Source organism: Ictidomys tridecemlineatus, chromosome 1 (assembly GCF_052094955.1).
Source record: "Ictidomys tridecemlineatus isolate mIctTri1 chromosome 1, mIctTri1.hap1, whole genome shotgun sequence".
Lineage (NCBI taxonomy): Eukaryota > Metazoa > Chordata > Mammalia > Rodentia > Sciuridae > Ictidomys > Ictidomys tridecemlineatus.
The window spans coordinates 497,556-521,904 of NC_135477.1; the positions used below are offsets into that span (position 1 = coordinate 497,556).

The 24,349-nt window shown below is 61.3% G+C and overlaps 1 protein-coding gene across 4 annotated transcripts in view; it reads right to left on the bottom strand.

The window, feature by feature from the left end:
- Kndc1 (kinase non-catalytic C-lobe domain containing 1) overlaps window positions 1–24,349 on the bottom strand; it is a 53,124-nt gene that overhangs the window by 3,488 nt on the left and 25,287 nt on the right. Inside the window, exons 13-29 of one of the 4 annotated variants that reach the window (XM_021723411.3) lie at window positions 23,894–24,053; window positions 23,155–23,819; window positions 22,724–22,868; window positions 22,312–22,397; window positions 21,153–21,562; window positions 16,941–17,034; window positions 16,772–16,869; window positions 16,447–16,667; window positions 14,508–14,621; window positions 13,921–14,068; window positions 13,652–13,831; window positions 12,892–13,098; window positions 12,218–12,300; window positions 11,920–12,031; window positions 2,855–2,977; window positions 2,716–2,775; window positions 1,918–2,075 (exon numbers count right to left, since the gene is read on the bottom strand). In XM_021723411.3, coding sequence (XP_021579086.2) covers window positions 1,918–2,075; window positions 2,716–2,775; window positions 2,855–2,977; window positions 11,920–12,031; window positions 12,218–12,300; window positions 12,892–13,098; window positions 13,652–13,831; window positions 13,921–14,068; window positions 14,508–14,621; window positions 16,447–16,667; window positions 16,772–16,869; window positions 16,941–17,034; window positions 21,153–21,562; window positions 22,312–22,397; window positions 22,724–22,868; window positions 23,155–23,819; window positions 23,894–24,053 — 3,064 coding nt within the window. Of the gene's footprint in view, window positions 1–1,917; window positions 2,076–2,715; window positions 2,776–2,854; window positions 2,978–11,919; window positions 12,071–12,217; window positions 12,301–12,891; window positions 13,099–13,651; window positions 13,832–13,920; window positions 14,069–14,507; window positions 14,622–16,446; window positions 16,668–16,771; window positions 16,870–16,940; window positions 17,035–21,152; window positions 21,563–22,311; window positions 22,398–22,723; window positions 22,869–23,154; window positions 23,820–23,893; window positions 24,054–24,349 lie in introns of all 4 variants that reach the window. The other 3 variants (XM_021723412.3, XM_040273674.2, XM_021723410.3) reach the window with 3 other exon arrangements.

The following is a 24,349-nucleotide window of genomic DNA, read 5'->3' on the forward strand; positions in this document are numbered from 1 at the left end:
CTCACCTGTGGGCTCCATTGGTCATGGTGAAGCCCTCACCTGAGCCTGCTCACCTGTGGGCTCCATTGGTCATGGTGAAGCCTTCACCTGAGCCTGCTCACCTGTGGGCTCCATGGGTCATGGTGAAGCCCTCACCTGAGCCTGCTCACCTGTGGGCACTGTTGGTCATGGTGAAGCCCTCACCTGAGCCTGCTCACCTGTGGGCTCCATGGGTCATGGTGAAGCCCTCACCTGAGCCTGCTCACCTGTGGGCTCCATTGGTCATGGTGAAGCCTTCACCTGAGCCTGCTCACCTGTGGGCTCCATGGGTCATGGTGAAGCCCCCAACTGAGCCTGCTCACCTGTGGGCTCCATTGGTCATGGTGAAACTTTCCCACCTAGTCAGCTCACCTGTGGGCTCCATTGGTCATGGTGAAGCCCTCACCTGAGTCAGCTCACCTGTGGGCTCCATTGGTCATGGTGAAGCCTTCACCTGTGCCTGCTCACCTGTGGGCTCCTTGGATCATGGTGAAGCCCTCACCTGAGCCTGCTCACCTGTGGGCTCCATTGGTCATGGTGAAGCCCTCACCTGTGCCTGCTCACCTGTGGGCTCCTTGGATCATGGTGAAGCCCTCACCTGAGCCTGCTCACCTGTGGGCTCCATTGGTCATGGTGAAACTTTCCCACCTAGTCAGCTCACCTGTGGGCTCCATTGGTCATGGTGAAGCCCTCACCTGAGTCAGCTCACCTGTGGGCTCCATTGGTCATGGTGAAGCCTTCACCTGTGCCTGCTCACCTGTGGGCTCCTTGGATCATGGTGAAGCCCTCACCTGAGCCTGCTCACCTGTGGGCTCCATTGGTCATGGTGAAGCCCTCACCTGAGCCTGCTCACCTGTGGGCTCCATTGGTCATGGTGAAGCCCTCACCTGAGTCAGCTCACCTGCGGGCTCCATTGGTCATGGTGAAGCCCTCACCTGAGCCTGCTCACCTGTGGGCTCCATTGGTCATGGTGAAGCCCTCACCTGAGCTTGCTCACCTGCGGGCTCCATTGGTCATGGTGAAGCCCTCACCTGAGCCTGCTCACCTGCGGGCTCCATTGGTCATGGTGAAGCCCTCACCTGAGCCTGCTCACCTGCGGGCTCCATTGGTCATGGTGAAGCCCTCACCTGAGCCTGCTCACCTGTGGGCTCCATTGGTCATGGTGAAGCCCTCACCTGAGCCTGCTCACCTGCGGGCTCCATAGGTCATGGTGAAGCCTTCACCTGAGCCTGCTCACCTGTGGGCTCCATTGGTCATGGTGAAGCCCTCACCTGTGCCTGCTCACCTGTGGGCTCCATTGGTCATGGTGAAACTCTCCCTCCTAGTCAGCTCACCTGTGGGCTGCATTGGTCATGGTGAAGCCCTCACCTGTGTCTGCTCACCTGTGGGCTCCATTGGTCATGGTGAAGCCCTCACCTGAGCCTGCTCACCTGTGGGCTCCATTGGTCATGGTGAAACCCTCACCTGAGCCTGCTCACCTGTGGGCTCCACTGGTCATGGTGAAGCCCTCACCTGTGCCTGCTCACCTGTGGGCTCCATTGGTCATGGTGAAGCCTTCACCTGTGCCTGCTTACCTGTGGGCTCCTTGGGTCATGGTGAAGCCCTCACCTGTGCCTGCTCACCTGTGGGCACTGTTGGTCATGGTGAAACTCTCCCACCTAGTCAGCTCACCTGTGGGCTCTGTCGTCATGCTGAGCCTCCTTACCTGAGCTTGCTCCACCTGTGGGCTCCATTGGTCATGGTGAAGTCCTCACCTGTGCCTGCTCACCTGTGGGCTCCATTGGTCATGGTGAAGCCCTCACCTGAGCCTGCTCACCTGTGGGCTCCATGGGTCATGGTGAAGTCTTCACCTGTGCCTGCTCACCTGTGGGCTCTGTTGGTCATGCTGAGCCCCCTTACCTGAGCTTGCTCCACCTGTGGGCTCCATTGGTCATGGTGAAGCCTCCTGTCTCCAGCTGCTGAATGTGCATGGCCAGGAGGCGGGCTGAGGGCAGGGTGGGCTGGGCTCGAAAGCGCCGACCTTCCATCAGACACAGGCTGTCGCTCTTCAGGAACACCTGGTGGCCCAGCCAGGGGTGTCAGCAGAAGTCAGGGCAGCTGTGTGCTGGGTGTGGGGCTGCTGCACTGCACTCTGCACATCTAGTTCAACATGACCTGGGCTCCTGGACTGAGGGTTGTAAGCCTGGACGCTGATGCCCTGGGCACAGAATGCCGACAGCCAGAGAGCTCTGAGCTGCTGGTTCTCTGCTGGGTTCCTAAAGAGCCCGGGGCCCACCTTCCCAAATGAGACCCCTGGGGGCAGGTAGTGCAGCCCCATGATTGTGTTCGCAGTGAGGACACACCAGCCCCACCACGTGGATGCTCTCGGGTGTCTGCCATAGGCTGACAGTTGAGGCTCTTGCTGCCTCACTTTGGAAAAGTCCAGGTCACTTCAACAGTGTTTTCTACTTAGTATCCTCCGGGGCCACCTGGGTGCCCAGAAGCAGGTCTCTCAGTCAGCCAGGCTCAGGTCCCGCTTCCAACCTTGGTTGGTGCCCAGTGCCAGGAAGGCAGCCCAGCCAGGCCATGTGACCTGTCAGGTGGGGCCCCTTGGCCTAGGTGACCAGGCTGTGTCTGGGGTCCTGACATGGGCTGTGTGGGTGGGTGCCCTGCAGGGTGTGGAGTAAGGCCTTAGGTTGGAAGCTCTGTGGTCAGTACCTCCACGGCTTTCAGCTCCTCCAGGACCTCTGCGATCTTGGCAGGCAGCATTCTCCAGGCCTGCAATGGAAGCGCAGGTGAGACCCCTGCGGGCCATGTGCCTTCCACCCACCCATGGCCATGGCCCAGGTGCACGCACGGGAGACTGCCTCACAGCCAGGTTCTCTAGCCCACCCAGGATCTGCATAGCTGTGGCGAAGTTCCTCTGCTCATAGCAAGACTTGGCAACCAGTAGAAACTTGGACAGCACGTTCACCTGCAGCTGAAACAAGGAAGCAACAAGTTCAGTGTCCGGGAGCAGCGGGGGTGGGGTGGGCAGCTCAGTGGAGAGGCTTGCCCGACAGGCACAGGCCCTGGACTCCACCCCCAGCACTGTAGAACTGGGCCCAAAGAGAGAAGCAGACGTGGTGAACAGGTGAACCCAGGTTCAAGGCACAGAGTGGTATGGCTGGGTTATTTGTACAAAAAGAAGGTGGGTGGGGTACACAGGTGTATAGTGGTGGCGGCTGTGGGGGCTCTGCTGGCAGTGGGGTGGGCTTCGCTTGACCAGCCAGCTCCCACCAGTGTTCTCTGCAGTCTGGCGTGGTCCCTCCATCCCTTGCCTCCATTCCCTCCCTCCGCCCCCTCCTTCTCTCCCCTCCCTCTGTCCCCTGCCTCTTTTAGTCCTGTCCCCTGCCCATCTCTTGCCTCCAGCAATGGTGGCTTCTCACACCTTCTCAGCACACACCACGTGGCTGCATTCACGGACCCACTTCCAGCCACTTGGAGACCTGGAGAATCTGGCTCGTCCTTGGTTTCCGAGCTGCCCTGCCCTTGTTGCCAACCTGGGCACCCTTCAGGTGGGAACAGGACGTGTGCTGGACACCTTGCACCAGGTGTGACCAGGTCTGCTTTGGTCCTGCCTGGCGAGGGTCAGCGCTACTCCAGGAAGTCCTTGGTGACCAGTTCTGCTGTGGTCCTGTGGGGTAAGGGTGAGCCTTGCCCCAGAGGTCCTTGGTGACTAGCCTCCGGCTATCAGCTTGAGCCTCTTAAAGAGTCTTCAGAGACTCACTTGCTCATGATTTGTAAGTTATCATCTCAATTTTATTCTTCATAGATACAAGGTATATCATTTCCAGTGTTTTCAGATAAAAATCATTCTATCAGTTTTTTTGTTTTTGATTCTTTTCCCCTCAATGCTGAGGATCAAACCCCAAAACCCCAGGGCCTCACTCCTGCAGGCCATCACTGGACCACTGAGCCACATCCCCGGTCTTGTTTTTAATTGTAAAAACGCATAGTTATGGCTGTGGTGGTACAGTCTGTAATCCTAGGGACTCGGGAGACTGAAGCAGGAGGATTGGGAGTTTGAGGCCAGTATGGGCAATTTAGTGAGACCTTGTTTCAAAATAAAAAAGGGCTGGGGATGTAGCTCAGTGGTAAAGTATCCCTGGGTTCCGTCTTCAGCACAGGAAAACCACAGTAGAACACAGAGTTGTGATGTTCCCTGGGCTGTCCTCAGGAGTCCTGCCCCAGCATCCCACACAGCCAGATGCTCTGTTAAGGAAGCCTCTTCCTCCCCGGCCCCTGGCGGCCCCCCCCCAGCCTTGTGCCTGGGGCTTGGACCCCCAGGTGCTGCCCTTGCTCATGAGGGAGCCTGCAGGCACTTCCCTTCTGTCTGGCTCTGGCTCCTGTGTTCTGTCCTCGGGCTCTTCCACCGTGGGGTATGCCAGAACTGCCTCCCTTTCAAGGTTAGATGGTGTTTCTGGACGTGTGTCCTCATCTGGCCTCCATCTATGGACACTCAGCCCTGGGCTAGTGGGACCAGGGTCGCGGGCCTGCCAGGCAGGGATTCTCCACTGAGCTACATCCTCAGCCCACTCCAATAAAATAGAAATCCTATTCTGCTTTCAAACCTACCATTATTCATCTAAGAAAAAGACAGTGTGCATTAAGGTGAGAAATTTCACACCGTCTCTTGTCTTTCCACCCCTACCTCAAGCATGAGGTAGAGTGCCGCTGGTGGCCAGCAGCCTCTCTGGCTGGGAGGGGCTCAGAGGGGACTGTCTATCAACAAGAGCTAACGTTGAGTCCATTATGCTTTCTGTCAATTTCTGTATTTTAACAATGTTCTGGGAACATAAGTTTGCAAATGTAAAACTCAGCTTTGTTCTGAGTTATAGTTCTGGCACCACAATAAGTAAAATGCAAAGATGTCAAAACCATATAGATTTCAGATTGTGCTGAGCACACCGGATAGAGAGACCCTTGTAATTTTGCAGGAAACACTGCCCTGGGGAGACTGTGTCTGTGTCCTGTCTCAGAGAATTGTTCCTTTCAGGGGGTTCTGCTCCTCCCAGATGGTTCTGCTCCTTCCCTGGTGGTTCTGCTCCTCCTGGTGGTTCTGCTCCTCCTGGTGGTTCTGCTCCTTCCCTGGTGGTTCTGCTCCTCCTGGTGGTTCTGTTCCTCCTGGTGGTTCTGCTCCTTCCTGGTGGTTCTGCTCCTTCCCTGGTGGTTCTGCTCCTTCCCTGGTGGTTCTGCTCCTCCTGGTGGTTCTGCTCCTCCTGGTGGTTCTGCTCCTTCCCTGGTGGTTCTGCTCCTCCTGGTGGTTCTGTTCCTCCTGGTGGTTCTGCTCCTTCCTGGTGGTTCTGCTCCTTCCCTGGTGGTTCTGCTCCTTCCCTGGTGGTTCTGCTCCTCCTGGTGGTTCTGCTCCTCCCCTGGTGGTTCTGCTCCTCCTGGTGGTTCTGCTCCTCCTGGTGGTTCTGCTCCTCCCCTGGTGGTTCTGCTCCTTCCCTGGTGGTTCGGTTCCTCCTGGTGGTTCTGCTCCTCCTGGTGGTTCTGCTCCTCCCCTGGTGGTTCTGCTCCTCCCCTGGTGGTTCTGCTCCTTCCCTGGTGGTTCGGTTCCTCCTGGTGGTTCTGCTCCTCCTGGTGGTTCTGCTCCCTCCTGGTGGTTCTGCTCCTTCCTGGTGGTTCTGCTCCTCCTGGTGGTTCTGCTCCTCCCCTGGTGGTTCTGCTCCTTCCCTGGTGGTTCTGTTCCTCCTGGTGGTTCTGCTCCTTCCTGGTGGTTCGGTTCCTCCTGGTGGTTCTGCTCCTCCTGGTGGTTCTGTTCCTCCTGGTGGTTCTGCTCCTCCCCTGGTGGTTCTGCTCCTCCCCTGGTGGTTCTGCTCCTTCCCTGGTGGTTCGGTTCCTCCTGGTGGTTCTGCTCCTCCCCTGGTGGTTCTGCTCCTCCTGGTGGTTCTGCTCCTCCTGGTGGTTCTGCTCCTCCTGGTGGTTCTGTTCCTCCTGGTGGTTCTGCTCCTCCTGGTGGTTCTGCTCCTCCCCTGGTGGTTCTGCTCCTCCTGGTGGTTCTGCTCCTTCCCTGGTGGTTCGGTTCCTCCTGGTGGTTCTGCTCCTTCCCTGGTGGTTCTGCTCCTTCCCTGGTGGTTCTGCTCCTCCCCTGGTGGTTCTGCTCCTCCTGGTGGTTCTGCTCCTCCCCTGGTGGTTCTGCTCCTCCTGGTGGTTCTGCTCCTTCCCTGGTGGTTCTGCTCCTTCCTGGTGGTTCTGCTCCTTCCTGGTGGTTCTGCTCCTCCTGGTGGTTCTGCTTCTCCTGGTGGTTCTGCTCCTTCCTGGTGGTTCTGCTCCTCCCCAGGTGTTCTGCTACTCCTGGTGGTTCGGTTCCTCCTGGTGGTTCTGCTCCTCCTGGTGGTTCTGTTCCTCCTGGTGGTTCTGCTCCTCCTGGTGGTTCTGCTCCTCCCCTGGTGGTTCTGCTCCTCCCCTGGTGGTTCTGTTCCTCCTGGTGGTTCTGCTCCTCCCCTGGTGGTTCTGCTCCTCCTGGTGGTTCTGCTCCTTCCCTGGTGGTTCTGCTCCTTCCTGGTGGTTCGGTTCCTCCTGGTGGTTCTGCTCCTCCTGGTGGTTCTGTTCCTCCTGGTGGTTCTGCTCCTCCTGGTGGTTCTGCTCCTCCCTGGTGGTTCTGCTCCTCCCTGGTGGTTCTGCTCCTCCCCTGGTGGTTCTGCTCCTCCTGGTGGTTCTGCTCCTCCTGGTGGTTCTGCTCCTCCTGGTGGTTCTGCTCCTCCTGGTGGTTCTGCTCCTCCCCTGGTGGTTCTGCTCCTCCTGGTGGTTCTGCTCCTCCTGGTGGTTCTGCTCCTTCCTAGTGGTTCTGCTCCTCCCTGGTGGTTCTGCTCCTCCTGGTGGTTCTGCTCCTCCTGGTGGTTCTGCTCCTCCCCTGGTGGTTCTGCTCCTCCCCTGGTGGTTCTGCTCCTCCTGGTGGTTCTGTTCCTCCTGGTGGTTCTGCTCCTCCTGGTGGTTCTGCTCCTCCCCTGGTGGTTCTGCTCCTCCTGGTGGTTCTGCTCCTCCTGTGGTTCTGCTCCTTCCCTGGTGGTTCTGCTCCTCCTGGTGGTTCTGCTCCTCCTGGTGGTTCTGCTCCTTCCCTGGTGGTTCTGTTCCTCCTGGTGGTTCTGTTCCTCCTGGTGGTTCTGCTCCTCCTGGTGGTTCTGCTCCTCCCCTGGTGGTTCTGCTCCTCCCCTGGTGGTTCTGCTCCTCCTGGTGGTTCTGCTCCTCCCCTGGTGGTTCTGCTCCTCCTGGTGGTTCTGCTCCTCCCCTGGTGGTTCTGCTCCTCCCTGGTGGTTCTGCTCCTTCCCTGGTGGTTCTGCTCCTCCCCAGGTGGTCTGCTCCTCCTGGTGGTTCTGCTCCTCCTGGTGGTTCTGCTCCTCCTGGTGGTTCTGCTCCTCCTGGTGGTTCTGCTCCTTCCCTGGTGGTTCTGCTCCTTCCCTGGTGGTTCTGCTCCTCCTGGTGGTTCTGCTCTCCCCTGGTGGTTCTGCTCCTTCCCTGGTGGTTCTGCTCCTTCCCTGGTGGTTCTGCTCCTTCCCTGGTGGTTCTGCTCCTCCTGGTGGTTCTGCTCCTTCCCTGGTGGTTCTGCTCCTTCCCTGGTGGTTCTGCTCCTCCTGGTGGTTCTGCTCCTCCCCTGGTGGTTCTGCTCCTCCTGGTGGTTCTGTTCCTCCTGGTGGTTCTGTTCCTCCTGGTGGTTCTGCTCCTCCTGGTGGTTCTGCTCCTCCCCTGGTGGTTCTGCTCCTCCTGGTGGTTCTGCTCCTCCTGGTGGTTCTGCTCCTTCCCTGGTGGTTCTGCTCCTCCTGGTGGTTCTGCTCCTCCTGGTGGTTCTGCTCCTTCCCTGGTGGTTCTGTTCCTCCTGGTGGTTCTGTTCCTCCTGGTGGTTCTGCTCCTCCTGGTGGTTCTGCTCCTCCTGGTGGTTCTGCTCCTCCCCTGGTGGTTCTGCTCCTCCCTGGTGGTTCTGCTCCTCCCCTGGTGGTTCTGCTCCTCCCCTGGTGGTTCTGCTCCTCCCCTGGTGGTTCTGCTCCTCCCCTGGTGGTTCTGCTCCTTCCCTGGTGGTTCTGCTCCTCCTGGTGGTTCTGCTCCTCCCCAGGTGGTTCTGCTCCTCCCCAGGTGGTTCTGCTCCTCCTGGTGGTTCTGCTCCTCCCCTGGTGGTTCTGCTCCTTCCCTGGTGGTTCTGCTCCTCCTGGTGGTTCTGCTCCTCCTGGTGGTTCTGCTCCTCCTGGTGGTTCTGCTCCTCCTGGTGGTTCTGCTCCTTCCCTGGTGGTTCTGCTCCTTCCCTGGTGGTTCTGCTCCTTCCCTGGTGGTTCTGCTCCTCCTGGTGGTTCTGCTCCTCCCCTGGTGGTTCTGCTCCTTCCTGGTGGTTCTGCTCCTTCCCTGGTGGTTCTGCTCCTTCCCTGGTGGTTCTGCTCCTCCTGGTGGTTCTGCTCCTCCTGGTGGTTCTGCTCCTTCCCTGGTGGTTCTGCTCCTTCCCTGGTGGTTCTGCTCCTCCTGGTGGTTCTGCTCCTCCCTGGTGGTTCTGCTCCTCCTGGTGGTTCTGCTCCTCCCCTGGTGGTTCTGCTCCTCCTGGTGGTTCTGCTCCTCCCCTGGTGGTTCTGCTCCTCCTGGTGGTTCTGCTCCTCCTGGTGGTTCTGCTCCTCCTGGTGGTTCTGCTCCTCCCCTGGTGGTTCTGCTCCTTCCCTGGTGGTTCTGCTCCTCCTGGTGGTTCTGCTCCTCCTGGTGGTTCTGCTCCTCCTGGTGGTTCTGCTCCTCCTGGTGGTTCTGCTCCTCCTGGTGGTTCTGCTCCTCCTGGTGGTTCTGCTCCTTCCCTGGTGGTTCTGCTCCTCCTGGTGGTTCTGCTCCTCCTGGTGGTTCTGCTCCTCCTGGTGGTTCTGCTCCTCCTGGTGGTTCTGCTCCTCCTGGTGGTTCTGTTCCTCCTGGTGGTTCTGTTCCTCCCCTGGTGGTTCTGCTCCTTCCTAGTGGTTCTGCTCCTCCTGGTGGTTCTGCTCCTTCCTGGTGGTTCTGCTCCTCCTGGTGGTTCTGCTCCTCCTGGTGGTTCTGCTCCTCCTGGTGGTTCTGCTCCTCCTGGTGGTTCTGCTCCTTCCCTGGTGGTTCTGCTCCTTCCTGGTGGTTCTGCTCCTCCTGGTGGTTCTGCTCCTCCTGGTGGTTCTGCTCCTTCCCTGGTGGTTCTGCTCCTCCTGGTGTTTCTGCTCCTCCTGGTGGTTCTGCTCCTTCCCTGGTGGTTCTGCTCCTCCTGGTGTTTCTGCTCCTCCTGGTGGTTCTGCTCCTCCTGGTGGTTCTGCTCCTCCTGGTGGTTCTGCTCCTCCTGGTGGTTCTGCTCCTCCTGGTGGTTCTGCTCCTTCCTGGTGGTTCTGCTCCTTTCCAGGTGGTTCTGCCCTCCCTGTGGTTATACACCTTCCCTGCCTGGCTCAGCTCCTTCCCTGGTGGTTCTGCTCCTTCCCACGTGTTCTGCTCCTTCCTGCAGCTCGGTGGTTCTGGTCTGGTTCTGGGGTGGAGGATGATGCTCAAGAGTTTTGCTGCTGTGGCGTCATGGGTGGCTTTTGCCCTCCCATGCTGGGAGTCACTGTCCTGTTGCCTGCAGATTTCCCTCTGCCCAGCCAGTGTCTTGCAAGCTGGGCCTTGTTTACCCAGATGGACGGCTCTTCCTGCCACCTTGGGCTGAGTGCAGCAGGTGACAAGCCGCCTCTCTGGCCAGGAGGGGGCCATCCTCCACCTTCCAGGCAGCTTGGCTTGAGAGGGGCCTGAATGCTGCGGTCTGCAAGGTGATTGTCACCATTCTCTCTCTGGTCCTATGAATCCCAGCCACACAGGCCCCGCTGGAAGAGCCTGACAACCCATGTGCAGTCTGTGACGCTGTGGATCAGAGGACACTGGTCAGCCAGGCCCTGTTCCTTGTGCTGGGGAGGACAGTGGGTGGTGTGGCCGATGAGTGTGCGGCGGCGGCGGGAAGAGCCTGCGCAGCCCAGGCCTGGGAACTATTCCCTGTGGGCTGCTGGGTTGAGGGTTTGCCTGAGGGAGCCGGAGTTGGAGGCTCGATGCCCAGGGTGGCCCTTCAGGAGGCTGGGGTTGAGGGACCCGTCGCAGAAGGTTCAAGGCCTCTCCAGGGGCGGGGCGGGGTGGCCCTCTGGCTGCCTTGAGTGGCAGTGGCAAAGCCCAGCCTGGGCCCTCTGCTCCCTGGATCCTGTCTGGCCGTTTCTCCTTCCCCCACCAGCGCCCCTCCCCCTCTGCCACGGGGATGTCAAGGCCACAAGAGTCCAGCTGATGCAGTGCCAGGCCTTTGAACCCCTTCGCAAACAGCCTCCCTCTCCTGACTGGCACGTGAGCCTCAGTTGCTCCTCAGGGACGGTGGCTCTGAGAGACGGCGGAGAGGAAGAGCCCACAGTGGAGGCTGCTTTGGAGTCCAGCAGGGCCCGGACCTCTGGGCTCCAGGGCAGCCCTCGTCCACACCATCCCAACTCTGAATTTCCTGTGGAGCACCCAGCCCACGCCAGAGCCATGCTGGCGAGCATGCCAGGGGCCTGTGTCTGGGGCCAGGTCTGCTTCAAGGGAGCTGCGGCCCTGGTGGTGGGTGCTCACTGTGACCCCAAGTCACTGTCCTCTTGCTGTAGGAGACGGCCACATTGCACAGGAGCCCTCGTACCCTGATGCCTGTCCTCTGCTTGCCGGTGTGGCCACCTCACAGGAGAAGAACCGAGCTAACCCCAGCCCACAGAGAGCCAGGTCCTGTGGACCTCCGTCCAGGGAACTGGAGGCCCTTGCAGTGGGGAGCTTGCTGCCTGAGGCTGGACACTGGGCTCTTCCTGGGTGGAGGGTGGTCCCTGCTGGGCTGCCAGGAGCCCTCTGAGAGTAGGTGGTCAGGTTGGGCTGAGAAGCCGTTGGCAGACCCAAGGCCTATGGGACTTTGGAACCTGGGATCTGGCCACAGCAGCAGGAGCTGGACCCTGGCCTGGCCAGAACACTGAGCTAATTGTCCTTCATTCCCAAAGGGCTGAGGTGTGCAGCAGGAGCAGGGACTGCAGGCCAGGAGTTTATGGCTGCCTTACAGGAGCTCCGGGCCGAGTAGTCCCAACCCGCCCCGGGGCAGGACAGGCATGGCCAAGGGCTTGCTCTAACGGAGCCCTGTGGGAGGGTGTGTGCAGGACTGGGGACTGACTGTGTGTGTGAGAGGGCCCTGTTGGAGGGTGTGTGTGTGTGTGTGAAGGATAGTGTGTCAGTCAGTCCGTGTGAGCGTTTGAGTGTGTAGGAGGGAATGTGTGGGGATGTGTAACAGGGAATGTGTGTGTCAGAAGGCCCTGTTGGAGGGGCTGTGTGTGAGTGTGAGTGTGTAAGAGGGTCCTGTTGCAGGGGCCGTGTGTGTAAGAGAGAGAATGTGTCTAAGAGGGTCCTGTTGGTGGGGCCGTGTGTGTGTGTGTGAGTGTGTAAGAGGGTCCTGTTGCAGGGGCCGTGTGTGTAAGAGAGAGAATGTGTCTAAGAGGGTCCTGTTGGTGGGGCCGTGTGTGTGTGTGTGTGTGTGTGTGTGTGTGTGTCAGAAGGCCCTGTTGGAGGGGCTGTGTGAGTGTGTAAGAGGGCCCTGTCGCAGGGCTGTATGTGTCTGCGGGTCTGTGTGTAAAGGACCTTGTGTGAGAGGGATGTGAGTGTGAGCACTAGCACGACCGGTGTTTCTGGGCAGGGCCCACAGGTCCTGGCGTCCTGTAGTCCACAGCGCGGGAGCTTCTGCAGAGGAGGGAGGGTCGGCCTGGTAATGTGGCGGCCATGCCCGTCTGGGCCCGCGTCAGTGGCCACTGTGGTCTGCTCTTTCCCTTTGACTGGGGTTGAGTGTTGCTGTGAGGGACAGGAGTGTGGGCTCCCTGCCCCTGGAGAAGGGGCCGGCTGTGGGCCGACGCCGTGGTGCACGCCTCTCTGACCTGGCCAGGAGGCGCCTACCTTGGAGGTGTGGCTGGTCACGATCTCAGCAGCCACCCAGGTGCTGACGTCGTCTGCGTTCCGTAAAAGCTGAAGCAGGTACTTGTCCTGGACGTAACTGGGCAGAAACAGGCTGCAGGTTTGGGCAGACAGAGACTCGGAAGAGTTGGCTCTGGGGAGAACACGCAGCACTTCACCTGGGGAGGGGGCAGGTGGCCTGCCCGGCCCCGGGGCGCGGAGCCTCTGCAGCCAGGAGGCACTTGGGGGAGGCCCTAACCCTCCACCAGCGCTCTGGGCCTGGGACTCCTGGACCACTCACTTGGGGATGGTTCCACTTGTGTCCATGACCCCCAGGGCCCGTGAGTTCAGGAAGTGGACGGGGTGGCACTTTTGAAACAGTTCCTGCCGGGACATAGAAGCAGATGGTCAGGCCACTGTCCCCAAGGGCCTGGAAACCACGGCAGTGTCCCAAGGAGGGCTGGATATTTGGTGTCGTCTCTTGGAGTATCGGGTGACCTATGCAATGGGCCAATGGGCCATGAGCTTGACCAACAAGCTCCCGAGCTCAGTCCTTGGGGCCGGTGACATGGCCAACCCTGACAGTGGTAGGATTTCTTGGCATTTCTGTCACCTGCCTTATGGTGTGGTATCCTAGGACAGCAGGGGGTCATGGAGGGGCTCCGGGGCTCTGGAGTGTGGTGGCCAGTATGTGGTGACCTGTGTGCCATCTGTGTGCCCTGAGCAGCTGGAGAGGAGCGTCCAGCTTGGCGGAGACCAGTTCTGTCCCTGACTCCAGCCTCCCCACTCTTGGAAGCTGCTCCTGGGGACCTGCGTTCCTGGCAGCCAGGTCCCTCTTCGACTGTCCCGTCTGTGGCTCAGGAAGTGTCTGCTGAGGCCCATGATGCCAGATTGTCCCTGGCTTGCCCCTTGCTGCCTGTGGCCAGCCCAGTATGGGTCCTCTGCCCCCTCCCGGTGCCCGCAGCCCCCACGCACCTGTTGCAGCAGCGTCAGCTGAGTGAAGAGCTGGTGCGTGCTGTACTCTGTCAGGAAGTAGGACCCCTTCCCGCTAGCCTTGGTGTAGGGGCCGTAGAAGTCCTCGAAGAAGCAGGGCTTGGGCAAGGCGGACGCAATGGTGTACTGGCGCTCCCTGTGGTGCGGCAGGGTCAGCCCGTTGCCCCGGGTCAGTCTCCAGGAGAAGCTCTGTGGGCAAGCCAGGTCCCCTCCAGGTCAGGCGGGCCAGGTGGGGGGAGCGGGGTGAGGACAGGCAGGGTCCTGCCCAGGGCTCTTCAGAGCGGCTCAGCCAGAGTCAGAAAGCAAATCCCTCCCACCCACTCTTAGAACAAAGACCACTGTCCTGGGTTCTTACACCCAGGCCTCCCACCCAAAGGTCAGAGAGGCCTTGGCGAGGCACAGTAGGACCCACCTCATGGGAGTGCGTGCTGGGCCCCTCCATTGCCCTTGCCCAGGGCAAGGGACAAGCCCCAAAGAGGAATGTGCATGGAGAGCATGTGTGTGCACACGTGTACACACCCATGTGAGTGCAGGTCCATGCGCACAGTGCGCACATATACACACCTGCATGCACGTGCAGATCTGTGTATGCAAGTGTGTTCCTGTATGTGCACACTGCCTTCCAGGTCGTGTGTGCACATGCGTGCATTCTCTGGATGTCTATGCATGTGCACGTGAGCACTTGCACACCATGTCCTCCAGGTGGGTCTCAGGGAAGCCCTTCCCTGGGAAGTGCCCCCACCTTCCGGGAGATGCCGTCCTCTGAGAACCTCTTGCAGAGGGCATTGAAGGGTCTGGTGTCCTCCTCAGCCTCCTTGGGATCCTCTAGGTCTGTGCTGCGAGGGGAACCATCAGCCCGCCGGTCAGTGCCCACTTCCAGGAGGCCCAGCAGGTGCTTAGCTGAACCGTCCAGGGGCAGGATCTAGGCAGAAGCGTGGCAGGGGTGGGGTCAGGGCAGCGCCCCCCTCTGTGCAGCCTGGAGTGCTGGCTGGCCAGAGGGGCAGTGGCCACCTGAGAGGAGATGAAGTCCTCGAGCCGCCCCAGCAGCCCTGCGTTCCTGGTGAAGTCCACGGTGTAGCAGTCCTCCACCCAGGCCTGCAGCACGCAGAGGCTCCGCCTGTAGATCTTGTTGAAGGTCGAGGTGGGGTCCTCGTGGGCCCTGGGGGGAGACAGGATGCCTGTGGTGGGGCACCCAGCTTGTGTGGGTGAGGGGCATGTGGGGTGCATGGGGTGATGACCGGCCAGAGACCAGGCCAGAGCTTTCCCCATAGCCCACTGCCCCTCTCCAGCCCGTCACTGGCCCTGCTGCCCTGGAGAGGGAGGCTGAGGCCAGCAGGCCTCTACCCCGGCTGGGCTGTCCTCTGCTGGGGGTGGGCTTGGCTCTCCCCTGGGCCAGCAGGGAGGGGCCAGCCCTGGCCAACCGGGCTGCCTCCCAGGGCACCCAGATGCGCTGGCCACTGCCCTGCGCCCTGCTGCTCTGCATCCCAGCCTCGACCTTCCCTGGTGAGGCTCTCCTGGGCCTCGTCCCTCTTGGGGTCACCTGGGGCCACCTTGCCCTTCACAGGGCCCTCTCGCCAGCCTGTCCCCCTTGGTGGTACCTGGACAGGGTGCTGCTGATGCGGTCCAGGAGGAAGTGCAGGAAGTCCTGTGGTGTGCAGAAGTACCGGAAGGTGTACAGGAACTGCTGGACGTAGCCCTCCAGGAAGGCATCGCTGGGGAGAGAGCCGCCGCCTGGAGCCTGGGCCTCACCTGGACTCACCTGTGCTGGCGATGGGGGCCCTGGGCGAGCGTGAGTGTGAGGGAGTGTGGCTGTGTGGCTGTGGCCTGAGAAGGAGAACCTCTGTGTGCTCCTGGGTGTGGGTGGGGGAGCTCTAGGCAGCTCAGAGGCCCCTTGGGGTCCTATGTCCCTGAAGTCCCCAGCCTTCCTGAGGTGCAGCACCAGGCGCCCGTCCCGACTCCGCGGGCCTCCGAGGGCTGCACTCGGGTGCCCAGGGAGCCGCTCCTGGACGGAGCACTGTGCTCAGCGTCCTCACGGGGTGTCCCAGCTGGGGCACTGGCTGGAGCCCCACAGGTGGGCTGGGGGCGGGGGAGGGCTGACCGGGTGCTGCCCAGGTCCAGGGAGGAGTCCAGGGCTGGGACATTGTGTCCACCATAGGGGACCCCTAGGGGACGAGGACCCTCATGGCCACAGCCCAGGGGGGAACTAGACAGCTGCAGGCTCAGCTGGCCCTGCAGAGGTGATGCCCACTACCGTGCTGAGCTCCCGCACGCACCACACCCTTGCGTGTACACCAAGCATGCATGCCACACATCACGACTACACCACACAGCACCCCAGGGCGCACTGTGTGTGTGCATGCTTGCACGTAACTCATGCACAATCACACAGTACCCACGTTACCCAACACATCATCCACATGCACACATGTACCACCATACCACATCAGGCCCCCCATACCACACGAGATAGTACACATCACACATCACATGCACCACACCATACATCACAGACACAGCACACGCCCATGAACGCACATCGCTCTGTACACACTTGGAGCACAGCACACCCCTGAAGCTGGCAGCAGGCCCCATGGTGGGCACGACTGCACCTCCTGCAGGCAAGGGGAGGCTGAGCTGAGGGTCAGCCTGGAGTCCCAGCAGGCAGGAGGCCCCAGCATGACTGGGCGAGTGCTCCTGGGAGACAGGGCTGGTGGGAAGGAGGCAGCTGTGCCAGGAGGCCTGGGTCTCCAGAGGGAGTCCTGCTCCTTGACTGTCCTCTGGGCCCTGCTGACACAATGATCAGGTCTGGGGTGGCCACAGCCCCTTAGCCAGAGGATGCAATGGTGTGGAGCCTGGGAGGAGCCCTGTCATCTGGGAAAGCCCAGGTGATCCATCTGCCCCCACGTCTAGTGTGGGTAGTGCCATTGGGGGAAGAGAGCCTGTGGGAGGCCTGGTGCCGGGGAGCATGGTGACACTGCCAGGCCAGAGGGCATGGGGCTGGTGTGTGGGAGAGGTGGGCACCTAGCCACAGATGGCTCTGCAGCCCTGGCAGAGGGAGTGGGTTCCGGGGCTCTTCCCTTGCTTCCTGGTGGTCACTCAGGGCATCTGACAGCCAAACAGAGCTCACACCAGAGGCTGGGGTGCAGCAATGCACACTGGGGGCTGAGCTCCAGGGGTTACGGCAGAGGGCGTGTCAACCCCTCCGGGCCGTACCAGGCTCCTGTGAGCATTCGTGCCCGATGGCGTGCTAATCATGCAGCCTCTTCTCCACTCTCCCAGGACAACCTCCTGGGTGCCCCCTGAGACCCGATGCCGGGGCATCTGCAGAAACGGCCGAGGCTACTTGGCACAGCAGTGACAGTGAACACAGGTCAAATGAGCAAACGTTTTCCTAAATTAAAGAGCGACTCGGCTTAGATGGGGCTTTCCCTGCCTCTTCTGGGGCCGATTTCCTTTTCCTGAATAAGCTCTTCCCGCTCCTGCTCTCAACCTCGTGCCCAAGGGTCGGCAGGCACCTCCCCGGGCACCTGTGCGCACCTGGAGTAGAGGTAGGCCATGAGCCCCAGTGGTGTGCCCGCCTGCAGGATGCGGGCCTTCTGCTGCCGGCCCCCACACGGGGGCTTGTTGACGTTGTAGAAGATGAGGGAGGAGGACTCGTCCAGGGGGCTGAAGTCCAGGGTGTCGCAGGGGGCTGCCGCGATGTTCACGATCACCGGCAGGGCGCAGGGCTCCAGGCCCCAGCGCTCTGCGTACATGACCTGGAGGGGGCCGAGTCACCGTCACGGCGGGCACGCGCTCACCCTGCCTCCGTCCCCCGGGAGGGAACCTGGGTGCCCTGTGCCGCGCAGGGGAAGGGCCTTGCCTGCAGGTACTTCTTGACCAGGCTGAGGAACTGCACCTTGGCCTTCATCTCCTCCAGCTGCCCTCGCAGCTTGGACAACATGGTTTTCACCTCGGAGCCTGCGGGGCAGAGCGGGTCGGCACCGGTGGCCCCCAGGCCCGGGCTGGCCTGTCTGTCGCGTTGGGCTTACCTTTGTTGCGCTTTTCCTTCTGCAAGAGCTTCTGGTAGAACTTCAGGGTCTTCCGGTAGTTTCTCTTCTCTATCAGGAGCTGCTGCTCCAGCTCCTAAGAGGAAGCACAGAGCGTCAGCCCGAGGGCCAGCCGGGGGCAACTGTAGCCGGAGCCACCTCCGGCTGTCACATGAGGCCAAGGCCAGGGGGACATGCCCAGAGGGCTGATAAAGCTGTCCTGTCAGCTGAGGAGAAGGGACGGAGGAACACTGAAACAGGGCAGCCAGTGGTGTGTCACCTTACAGTGACTGTCACCCCAAGGGGCACCGCGTCCGCGAGCTCTGGTCTGCCCTCCCCCCACCAGGGGCCCTGTTTGGGACATGTCCACTCCTCCTGAGATCTTGTCCCCTCTTCCTTAGTGGCCTCTCAGATGAACACGTGTGCCTCTGAGTGTTTCTCCTGAACCTGTCTGGAATCCAGGTTCCTGCCCCAGAAGACAGCAGGGCTCACCCGAGTCAGGGTGATCAGTCCTTGCAGGCATCAGTCCACCTCCATGAGGGCAGCAGGACTTGGGCCAGACCCCCCTGCCCTGGGCTTTGCTCGAGGCACCCTATACCAGTGGGTCTGAGTTATTCCTGGGATGAGGTGGGTTTTTGTACCAGGGATTGAACCCAGGGGCACTTAACCACTGAGCCACATCCACGGCCATTTTAATTTTTGTTTTGAGACAGGGTCTCACTAAGTTGCTTAGGGTCTTGCTGAGTTGCTAAGGCTGACTTTGAATTAGTGATCCTCCTGCCTCAGCCTCCTGAGCTGCTGGGATTACAGGAGTAGGTCATGGTGCCTGGCTGGATAAGATGTTTCGAGGGTTCATTTGACATTCAGGAGGAGGATGCTTACTCCCCCAGGACACCTCTGTCGCCTGGCAGGCAGCCCCCCTCCAGGTACTATGTCCCCTCTGTCCCAGGGCCTGAGACATGGCCTCCCTAATTGCACCCAGGGGCCTTGGGCCCAGCTGGATGGGCTGGGCTGGGACTGAGCCTGGGTTGTCCCCCGAGGGAATGGGGTGTGGGCCAGTGGGCAGCTCCACGATGGTCAACGTGGCCAGGCCCAGGCAGCTGTAGAGGGGTCCAGACCCAGCAGAACCCGAGTCTTGCTGTCAAGCCAGGGGGTGCCAAGACCTCTGGTCCTGCCACAGCTGGGCCGAGGCACACTCCGGGCAGGGTCTGTCTCCATGGAAATGTACTGGAGAACACCGGGGGGGGGGGGACCCCGTGAGGACCCCATGCAAGGGCCTTTGCTGGCGCTGCCCCAGAGCTGCTGAGCGTCACCTTCCAGGGGTGGAGGAGAGCCTGGGTCTGACATCCCATGGCCAGGCGTCCAGTCCGCCTCCCCTCGATGGCGGTCTGAACCAGCTCTCTTTTGTGGTGGGGAGCAGGACGGGTCCCAGCCTGTGCCATGGCTGCGTGCCCACAGCTGGGCCTCCCACTTGGAGCCACATGAGGCTGTCTAGATTATTAACATGAAATAAAACTGAAGTGCCAGTTCCTTAGCCACACGGGCAGCATTCATGTGGTGGCTCCCTGGGCAGCCTGCCCTGGGGAAGACCGGGCACCTCATAGGTGGAGGCTGGTGACTGCAGCCTCCCGAGCTGTGTGCACAGGCTGCATCCAGCTGTCTGCTGGCTGGATCCTGGCCTCTGAGGAGAGGGGCCATGGCCCCAGGGCTGGGCGGCTCCTGTCTGTCCCTGGAGTCACCCTGTACCGGGTTCTGTCTGCCCTGTCGTCTCTTGTCTGCAGTGGAGGTGCTGATGTTGACAAGTCCTTGGGGGGGTTTGTGGGTGCCCAGGACTGGGGAACCTGGAGGTGGTTCCCTGTGAGGCAGCACGTGCCTGGCGCCTGCTAGAACACAGACTGTGCCGACGTGCTGCCACCGAGGCCGCTCCCAACGTGAGCAGCACCGCGCAGCCCGCAGACAGGTGCAGACTTTAGATAGATGTACATGACGTAATCTTCACACAAGCTGGAGAGGAAGACACAAGAGCTGGCCTCCCTATGAGGTCCACACCGTGGCTGATGCACAGAACAGCGTGGCCCGAGGCCCAGGTGGTTGGTCAGGCCCAGTTGCAAGGACAGTGAGGCAGGCTTTGCCCCTATCCTGACCAAGAGCTCTTGGGGAATCAGAAGAGCACTGGTTTATTACAGAAGTACGTGTGTGTGATCTGAGGTGCAATTTAGGCACCATGGCTACTGGATTTAATTGGCCAAATGGCTAATGGACCCCAAGGTAGACAAAGAAAGCAACAATCAGAGGTTAGAAAACCCGGAAATTACAAAAAAAGGAAGAAAAGAGGGATGAACTGAAGCCACTGCCAATCCCCAAACACAGAAAGCAAAGTCCATTTCCACAGCAGAAGCAAAACCCGGTGCCCAGGCTAGGACACGGGGTGTGGGGTGCGGCACCGCGGCTGCTGACACTGCAGCATGTATTCCCGCCTGTGGCCGGCGGGTGCTCAGGGGCTGTTTGTTCGTGCTGTCGGTGGTCGATGCCCCCTCCCCTCCCCACCGGGGTGAAGGGGCTGCCTGTGCAGGCTCTTGCTCTTTGGGTCGCAATGTGAAGTCTGCCCACAAACTGTGATGCCCTCCTTGCTTGAGGCAGACAGTGGTTTCTCACAGGCACAACCACTGTGACGTCTCACCTAAGCCACCCACCACGCAGACCAGGACACAGGAAACTCACCCGACATGCCCCCAGGGAGCAGGCCACTCCTTGTCCCCTGTGCCCCAAGGGCAGCCACCCTCCTCAGAGGAACCCCTGTAGAGCCATGCTGAGCAGGAGCCACAGCAGTGACATCAGGCCTGGCCACCTGTGCCCTCAACTGGCTGAGGACGGTCAGTGCTTAAGGAACCTGGACCCAGCTGTGGGACCACAGCCAAGTCAGCAGGAGCTGGCCTTAGCGTGTCTTCAAGGTCTTTTCTGGGGATAGAGCCCAGGCCCCTTCTGGAACTGCCTCGCAATACACACCCCGGTACCTGGGCTCTCTCATGGTCTGAGCGTTGGAGCGGCCCAGTCAGGGCTGCCCAGCACACAGCTGCAGGGCAGTGCTACTCAGGTTGCCACCGGTGGAGGCCTGACCTCTGGTCTGGTGCATGTCCTGAGGGTGCTGAGCCTGGTCTCTTGCCACCTGTGCTAGTGCCTTACCCCTCCTGGTCTGTTTCTTGTGCTGATGGACGACAGGCCAGTGACCCTGCGGGCACTTTCTGCCACCTGGAAAGGTGGGGCTGGGGGTGGGGGGGCCGTGCTCCAGGAGCGGCAGGAAGACGGGAAGCAGGAGGAGGCCCCACAGAGTTGAAGGAGCGAGGCTCAGGGACATTCTGGGGCCCGGGAGGTGCCAGGCACCTTGGTCTTGTTCAGGGCTGAGCCTCGTGACGCTGAGTGCCTGGTCCGAGAGGTGAGGGGTGCTGTGGGCTCCCCTGCTAGGCCCGGTGTCTGGGCCCTGCTAGTCCGTGGATGTCTGTGCAGAGCGCCCCTCTTGTGGGGTCCCAAGGCACACGTAAGGGCTGAGAGATACTGCCCTGTGCATGGGCGGGGCCAGAGGTGTGGATGAAGTGGGCAGGGGAGGTGCCAGGAGCCCATCTGCTGAGGGGCTTCCTCTTGTCAGACCCCATGGCCTGGACCTGTGTAACTGCTGCCCTGCAGGGGGCTCCTGGTCACTGTTGGGCCCCGAGAGCAGGGACAGCAGCCCTCCACCCAGAGCTCTCCTGCACATGGTGCTGGCCAGGCCCAGCTGCTCAAGCCACAGCCTGCTTGTGCCCTGTGACCCGCAACAAAGAGCCTGGGTTGCCCCTGACCTGGATGGTGCTGCCCACAGATGAGCCCATGCCAGACCACACTGACCCCGGGTCCAGCCAGGACTCGCTGCGAACTCGGGTGCTTGCCGTCATCTCCGAATGGCGCTGCTCAAGGCAAGGGACCAGATAAGGAGGAAGAGGCTGCACCTGCCCGTCCCAGTGGGAGGTGACCCAAGCCGTACCATGGTGGCCAGGATGGGTGAACCGGTACCCGGAGAGGAAAGCTATTGCCCGCCTCACCGTCCCCACAGGACCCCGGAGTGGGCCACGGGGTTCAGGATGTATGTCATCATTAACCCTCAGGGTGACCTAAAGCTCTGCCTGAGCAAGGCCCTCTGCCTACAGTGATCCCACCCCCAGTGGGCAGATGCCCTGGACTCACAGGGCTCTCGGCTTCAGGCTCTGGGTGCCCGCTGGCCTTCCGCATGCCCAGACCCTTCACGTAGTTGTGGACATCGGCCCCGAAGCAGTCGGCTTCGTAGAAGGCGCTGGACCAGCCAGGGCTGCAGCTACGGAACTCTGCTGGGCCCAGAGACCCAGCAGGGCCACGCTCCTTGGGCCTGGCCAGCCGGGCCACCGTGTCCATGTCTGAGGCCCTGCTGGCAGGCTCTGGGCCGGGGACTTGCTGCCCGTTCACCTCAGGCTGCCCTTCTCGAGCAGCTTTTATTGATTTCTGAGGCCGAAATCCCACCTCAAAGTTTCCTTGTGAGAGTATGTCAGAGTCTCTGTCCGACTGCGCGGTGGGCGAGCAGGGGCCCCCGCTGCCCCGGGCTGCCACCACCTTCTCTTTGCCTTGAGAGAAAGAGACGAGGGTCAGGAAGGAGGTGCAGGTCATGTGTCCCAGTGAAAGGGGACTCGCCACCAGGGAGTGTGGGGGAGGCTGGATGCCCTTGGGGGAGGCCCCAGCCAGGCAATCCTGGGACAGGGCCGGAGGCTGAGGAAGCCAGCTTCCCGGTCCAGGTGAGGGGCCCTCCCACAGGCCTCCTGCAGGCATCTGCACTGTTTCCAGACTTCTTGTGGGACCAGGTCCCTCTGTCCCTGCAGCCCATCCTCTCTGGAACATTCAGACTCCAACCCCACTCTGTCCCTTCCCGACAACCCTCAGGCCCTGGGTTCTGAAGCTTCTGTCTGTGCTGGTGGCTTCCTGGGTCCCTGGCCATCAAGAGCAGATGGACCTCAGGCCTGGCCTATCATCTGCTCCCTGGTTTGCTTAAATAGGGATGAGGCTACCACGGAGGCCGTACTGCAGCCAGGTGTGGTCAGCACCCCCGTCTGCTCCCTCAGCAGGTTAGGAAAGTCGGGTTTCAGCTGACCTGGGAAACCAGCTCAGAGGGTTTAAATGGCTAGTGTTTCTAGGGGGGTGCAAAGGCCCCAGTGGGTGCTGGTGGCTGGCAGAGGGAGGAGGAAGGCCCCTAACTGACAGCCCTCAGCCCCAGGATCCTGGGTGTCCTGTGCACCCAAAGCCCTTCCTGCTGCCGAAGGGCCCGGGCTGGCTGGCAGAGTGCGCACCCGTTCCCCGCGCTGCAGGCGGTATCTCTTACCCAGTCCGTGGAGCGAGGGCCTTTTGCCGAAGGTTGAACAGCTGCCTGACGAGCTCTCGGGCTGAGACCCCGGTTCCTGGGAAGTGCTGATAATCAGAACAACTGGTCAAGACCCCTGCCCTCTGGGATGGTCTTGGGCCATGCAGCCGGCCCCCAGCAGGGAGCCTCACCTGCACACCCTGGGGGAGGGTGGGACCTCTCACCTCTAGCCTGCACCTCCTGGGGCATTGGCCCCACAAAGCTTGCTGGACAGGACTCAGGGACAGGTCAGAACACCTTCTAGAACCACGAGCTAGGGTGGGCCTGCCCCCCAGGGAGCAGAGTTCCCAGGCAAGCACCCCGTGGCCAGTGGCCCTGTGTGCAGTCACCCTGGAGGCGGGGCCTGGAAGGTGGTCTTGGCCTGCACACCCACCTCTCGGAGGGTGAGGCTGGCTGGTTGACCACCTGGAAGAGATTCTTCAGCAGCCGCTCGTCCCAGTAGAGGTCACAGAACTTCTCAGATATGGCTCCACAGAAGGTGGCGAAGGTGAGGTCTTTCAAGGCGTGAATATATTCCCCTGGTTGTGGGGACAACGGGGCACCTTGGGCACTTCTTGTTCTCTGGCTCCAGTCACCTGGAGGAGGTGGTCTCGAGGTGCAGAGGGCTGGGTGTGGGTGGGGGGACACAGGGTAGGCTCCCCAGACCTGCCTCCCACCCGAGGCTGCCAGGTGCTGTCCCTGGCCCCTGGTGGCCCTTGGTAGGGCTGGTGAGTGGGGCTCCAGGCTGCCCTTGCAGCCTCCCCCTGGGGCCATGTCTGCCTACTCTGCCTGGTCCCGGGGCTGCTCTTGGCCTGTGGCCCCTACCCATGATCAGAGCCTCCAGCCCGTTGTCCAGGTAGCCATCAAAGGCAAACTCCTCGCGGATAAGGCGCATAGCTTCCTGCAGTGAGGGGCAGGCCGTCCTCCTGGAGGGGGATGAGGCATCCACACTGGACAGAGAGGTCTTGCGGTCTGCTGTCCGGGGCCTCTCGGGGTGTCTGTCTGGGCCCCTGGGGCTGCCTGGACTCAGTGCAGCCAGGGTGGGGCTCTGGGCCGCCGGCTGGGGACCCTCCGGCTCTGTGGCCTTGCTCCTGGGTGGCTTGCACGGATGACCTGGGCTGTGGTTGGCTGAGGAGGGCCCCGGGGGCAGAGTGGCTCCAGGCAGGGCCTGCCCACCTGGCCCTGGGTTGGGGGGCAGTGCCAGCGCCTTCTGGGGCAGGGCAGGGCCCGGAGACCCCGGCACTGCTGATGTGGCCGCCTCTGGCTGGTTGGTTGGGTCAGGGCCTGACTGGCAGGGGCTCTCCTGGTCCCCAGCAGGCTCTGGGGCTGCTCCCTGTGGCCCTGGACCAGACTCTGAGTGGCAAGGTGTTTCCAGGCTGGTGGCCCCCGAGAAGTTCTGGGCTACCTGCTTCCCCTTGCCCTCTGTGTCCAGCGGGATGCTCCTCTCCTCAGCCTGGTTGGCTGGCCCTGAGGACACAGCAAGCTGGTCCCTGTGGGGACAGGAAGAGTGCTCAGGAGGGCCACCCACGTGCTGTGTGCCACCAGCCAGGGTGGGCATGCTCACCTGGCCACACCTGAGTCTTGCACGAGGACGACGGGTTTAAAGTGCGTGGCTTCTGAGCTGAAGGCCTCAGGCAGCTCTCTGGCTCCTTCGCTGGAGGGCGGGTGAGGCACAGGCCCTGGCACAGCCACGAGCCCCGTGTCACCGCTGATTGGCAGGAAGCCTGGGGCCATGGGTGGTTGAGGTAGCCGGTGGGGGGAAGGGTGGTTAGGGGCTGGCAGATGCTCTAGAGTGACTCTGCACCTAGGGGCCCCCAGCTCCGTGTGCCCCAAGACTGGGTACTGTGCCCTTGGTGTGCCTCCCCAGAGCCACCTCTGTCAGGCTTGGCCAGAGGGCCTGGAAGGTGGAGGGTCCGTGCCTGGGGAGGACTGAGGCCAGGCGACAGACTGGAGGGCTGGCCGCAGCCAGGGGTGGAGGAGCTGCTGGGAGGGAGTGGGCAGCTCAGAGCTGGGCCAGGTG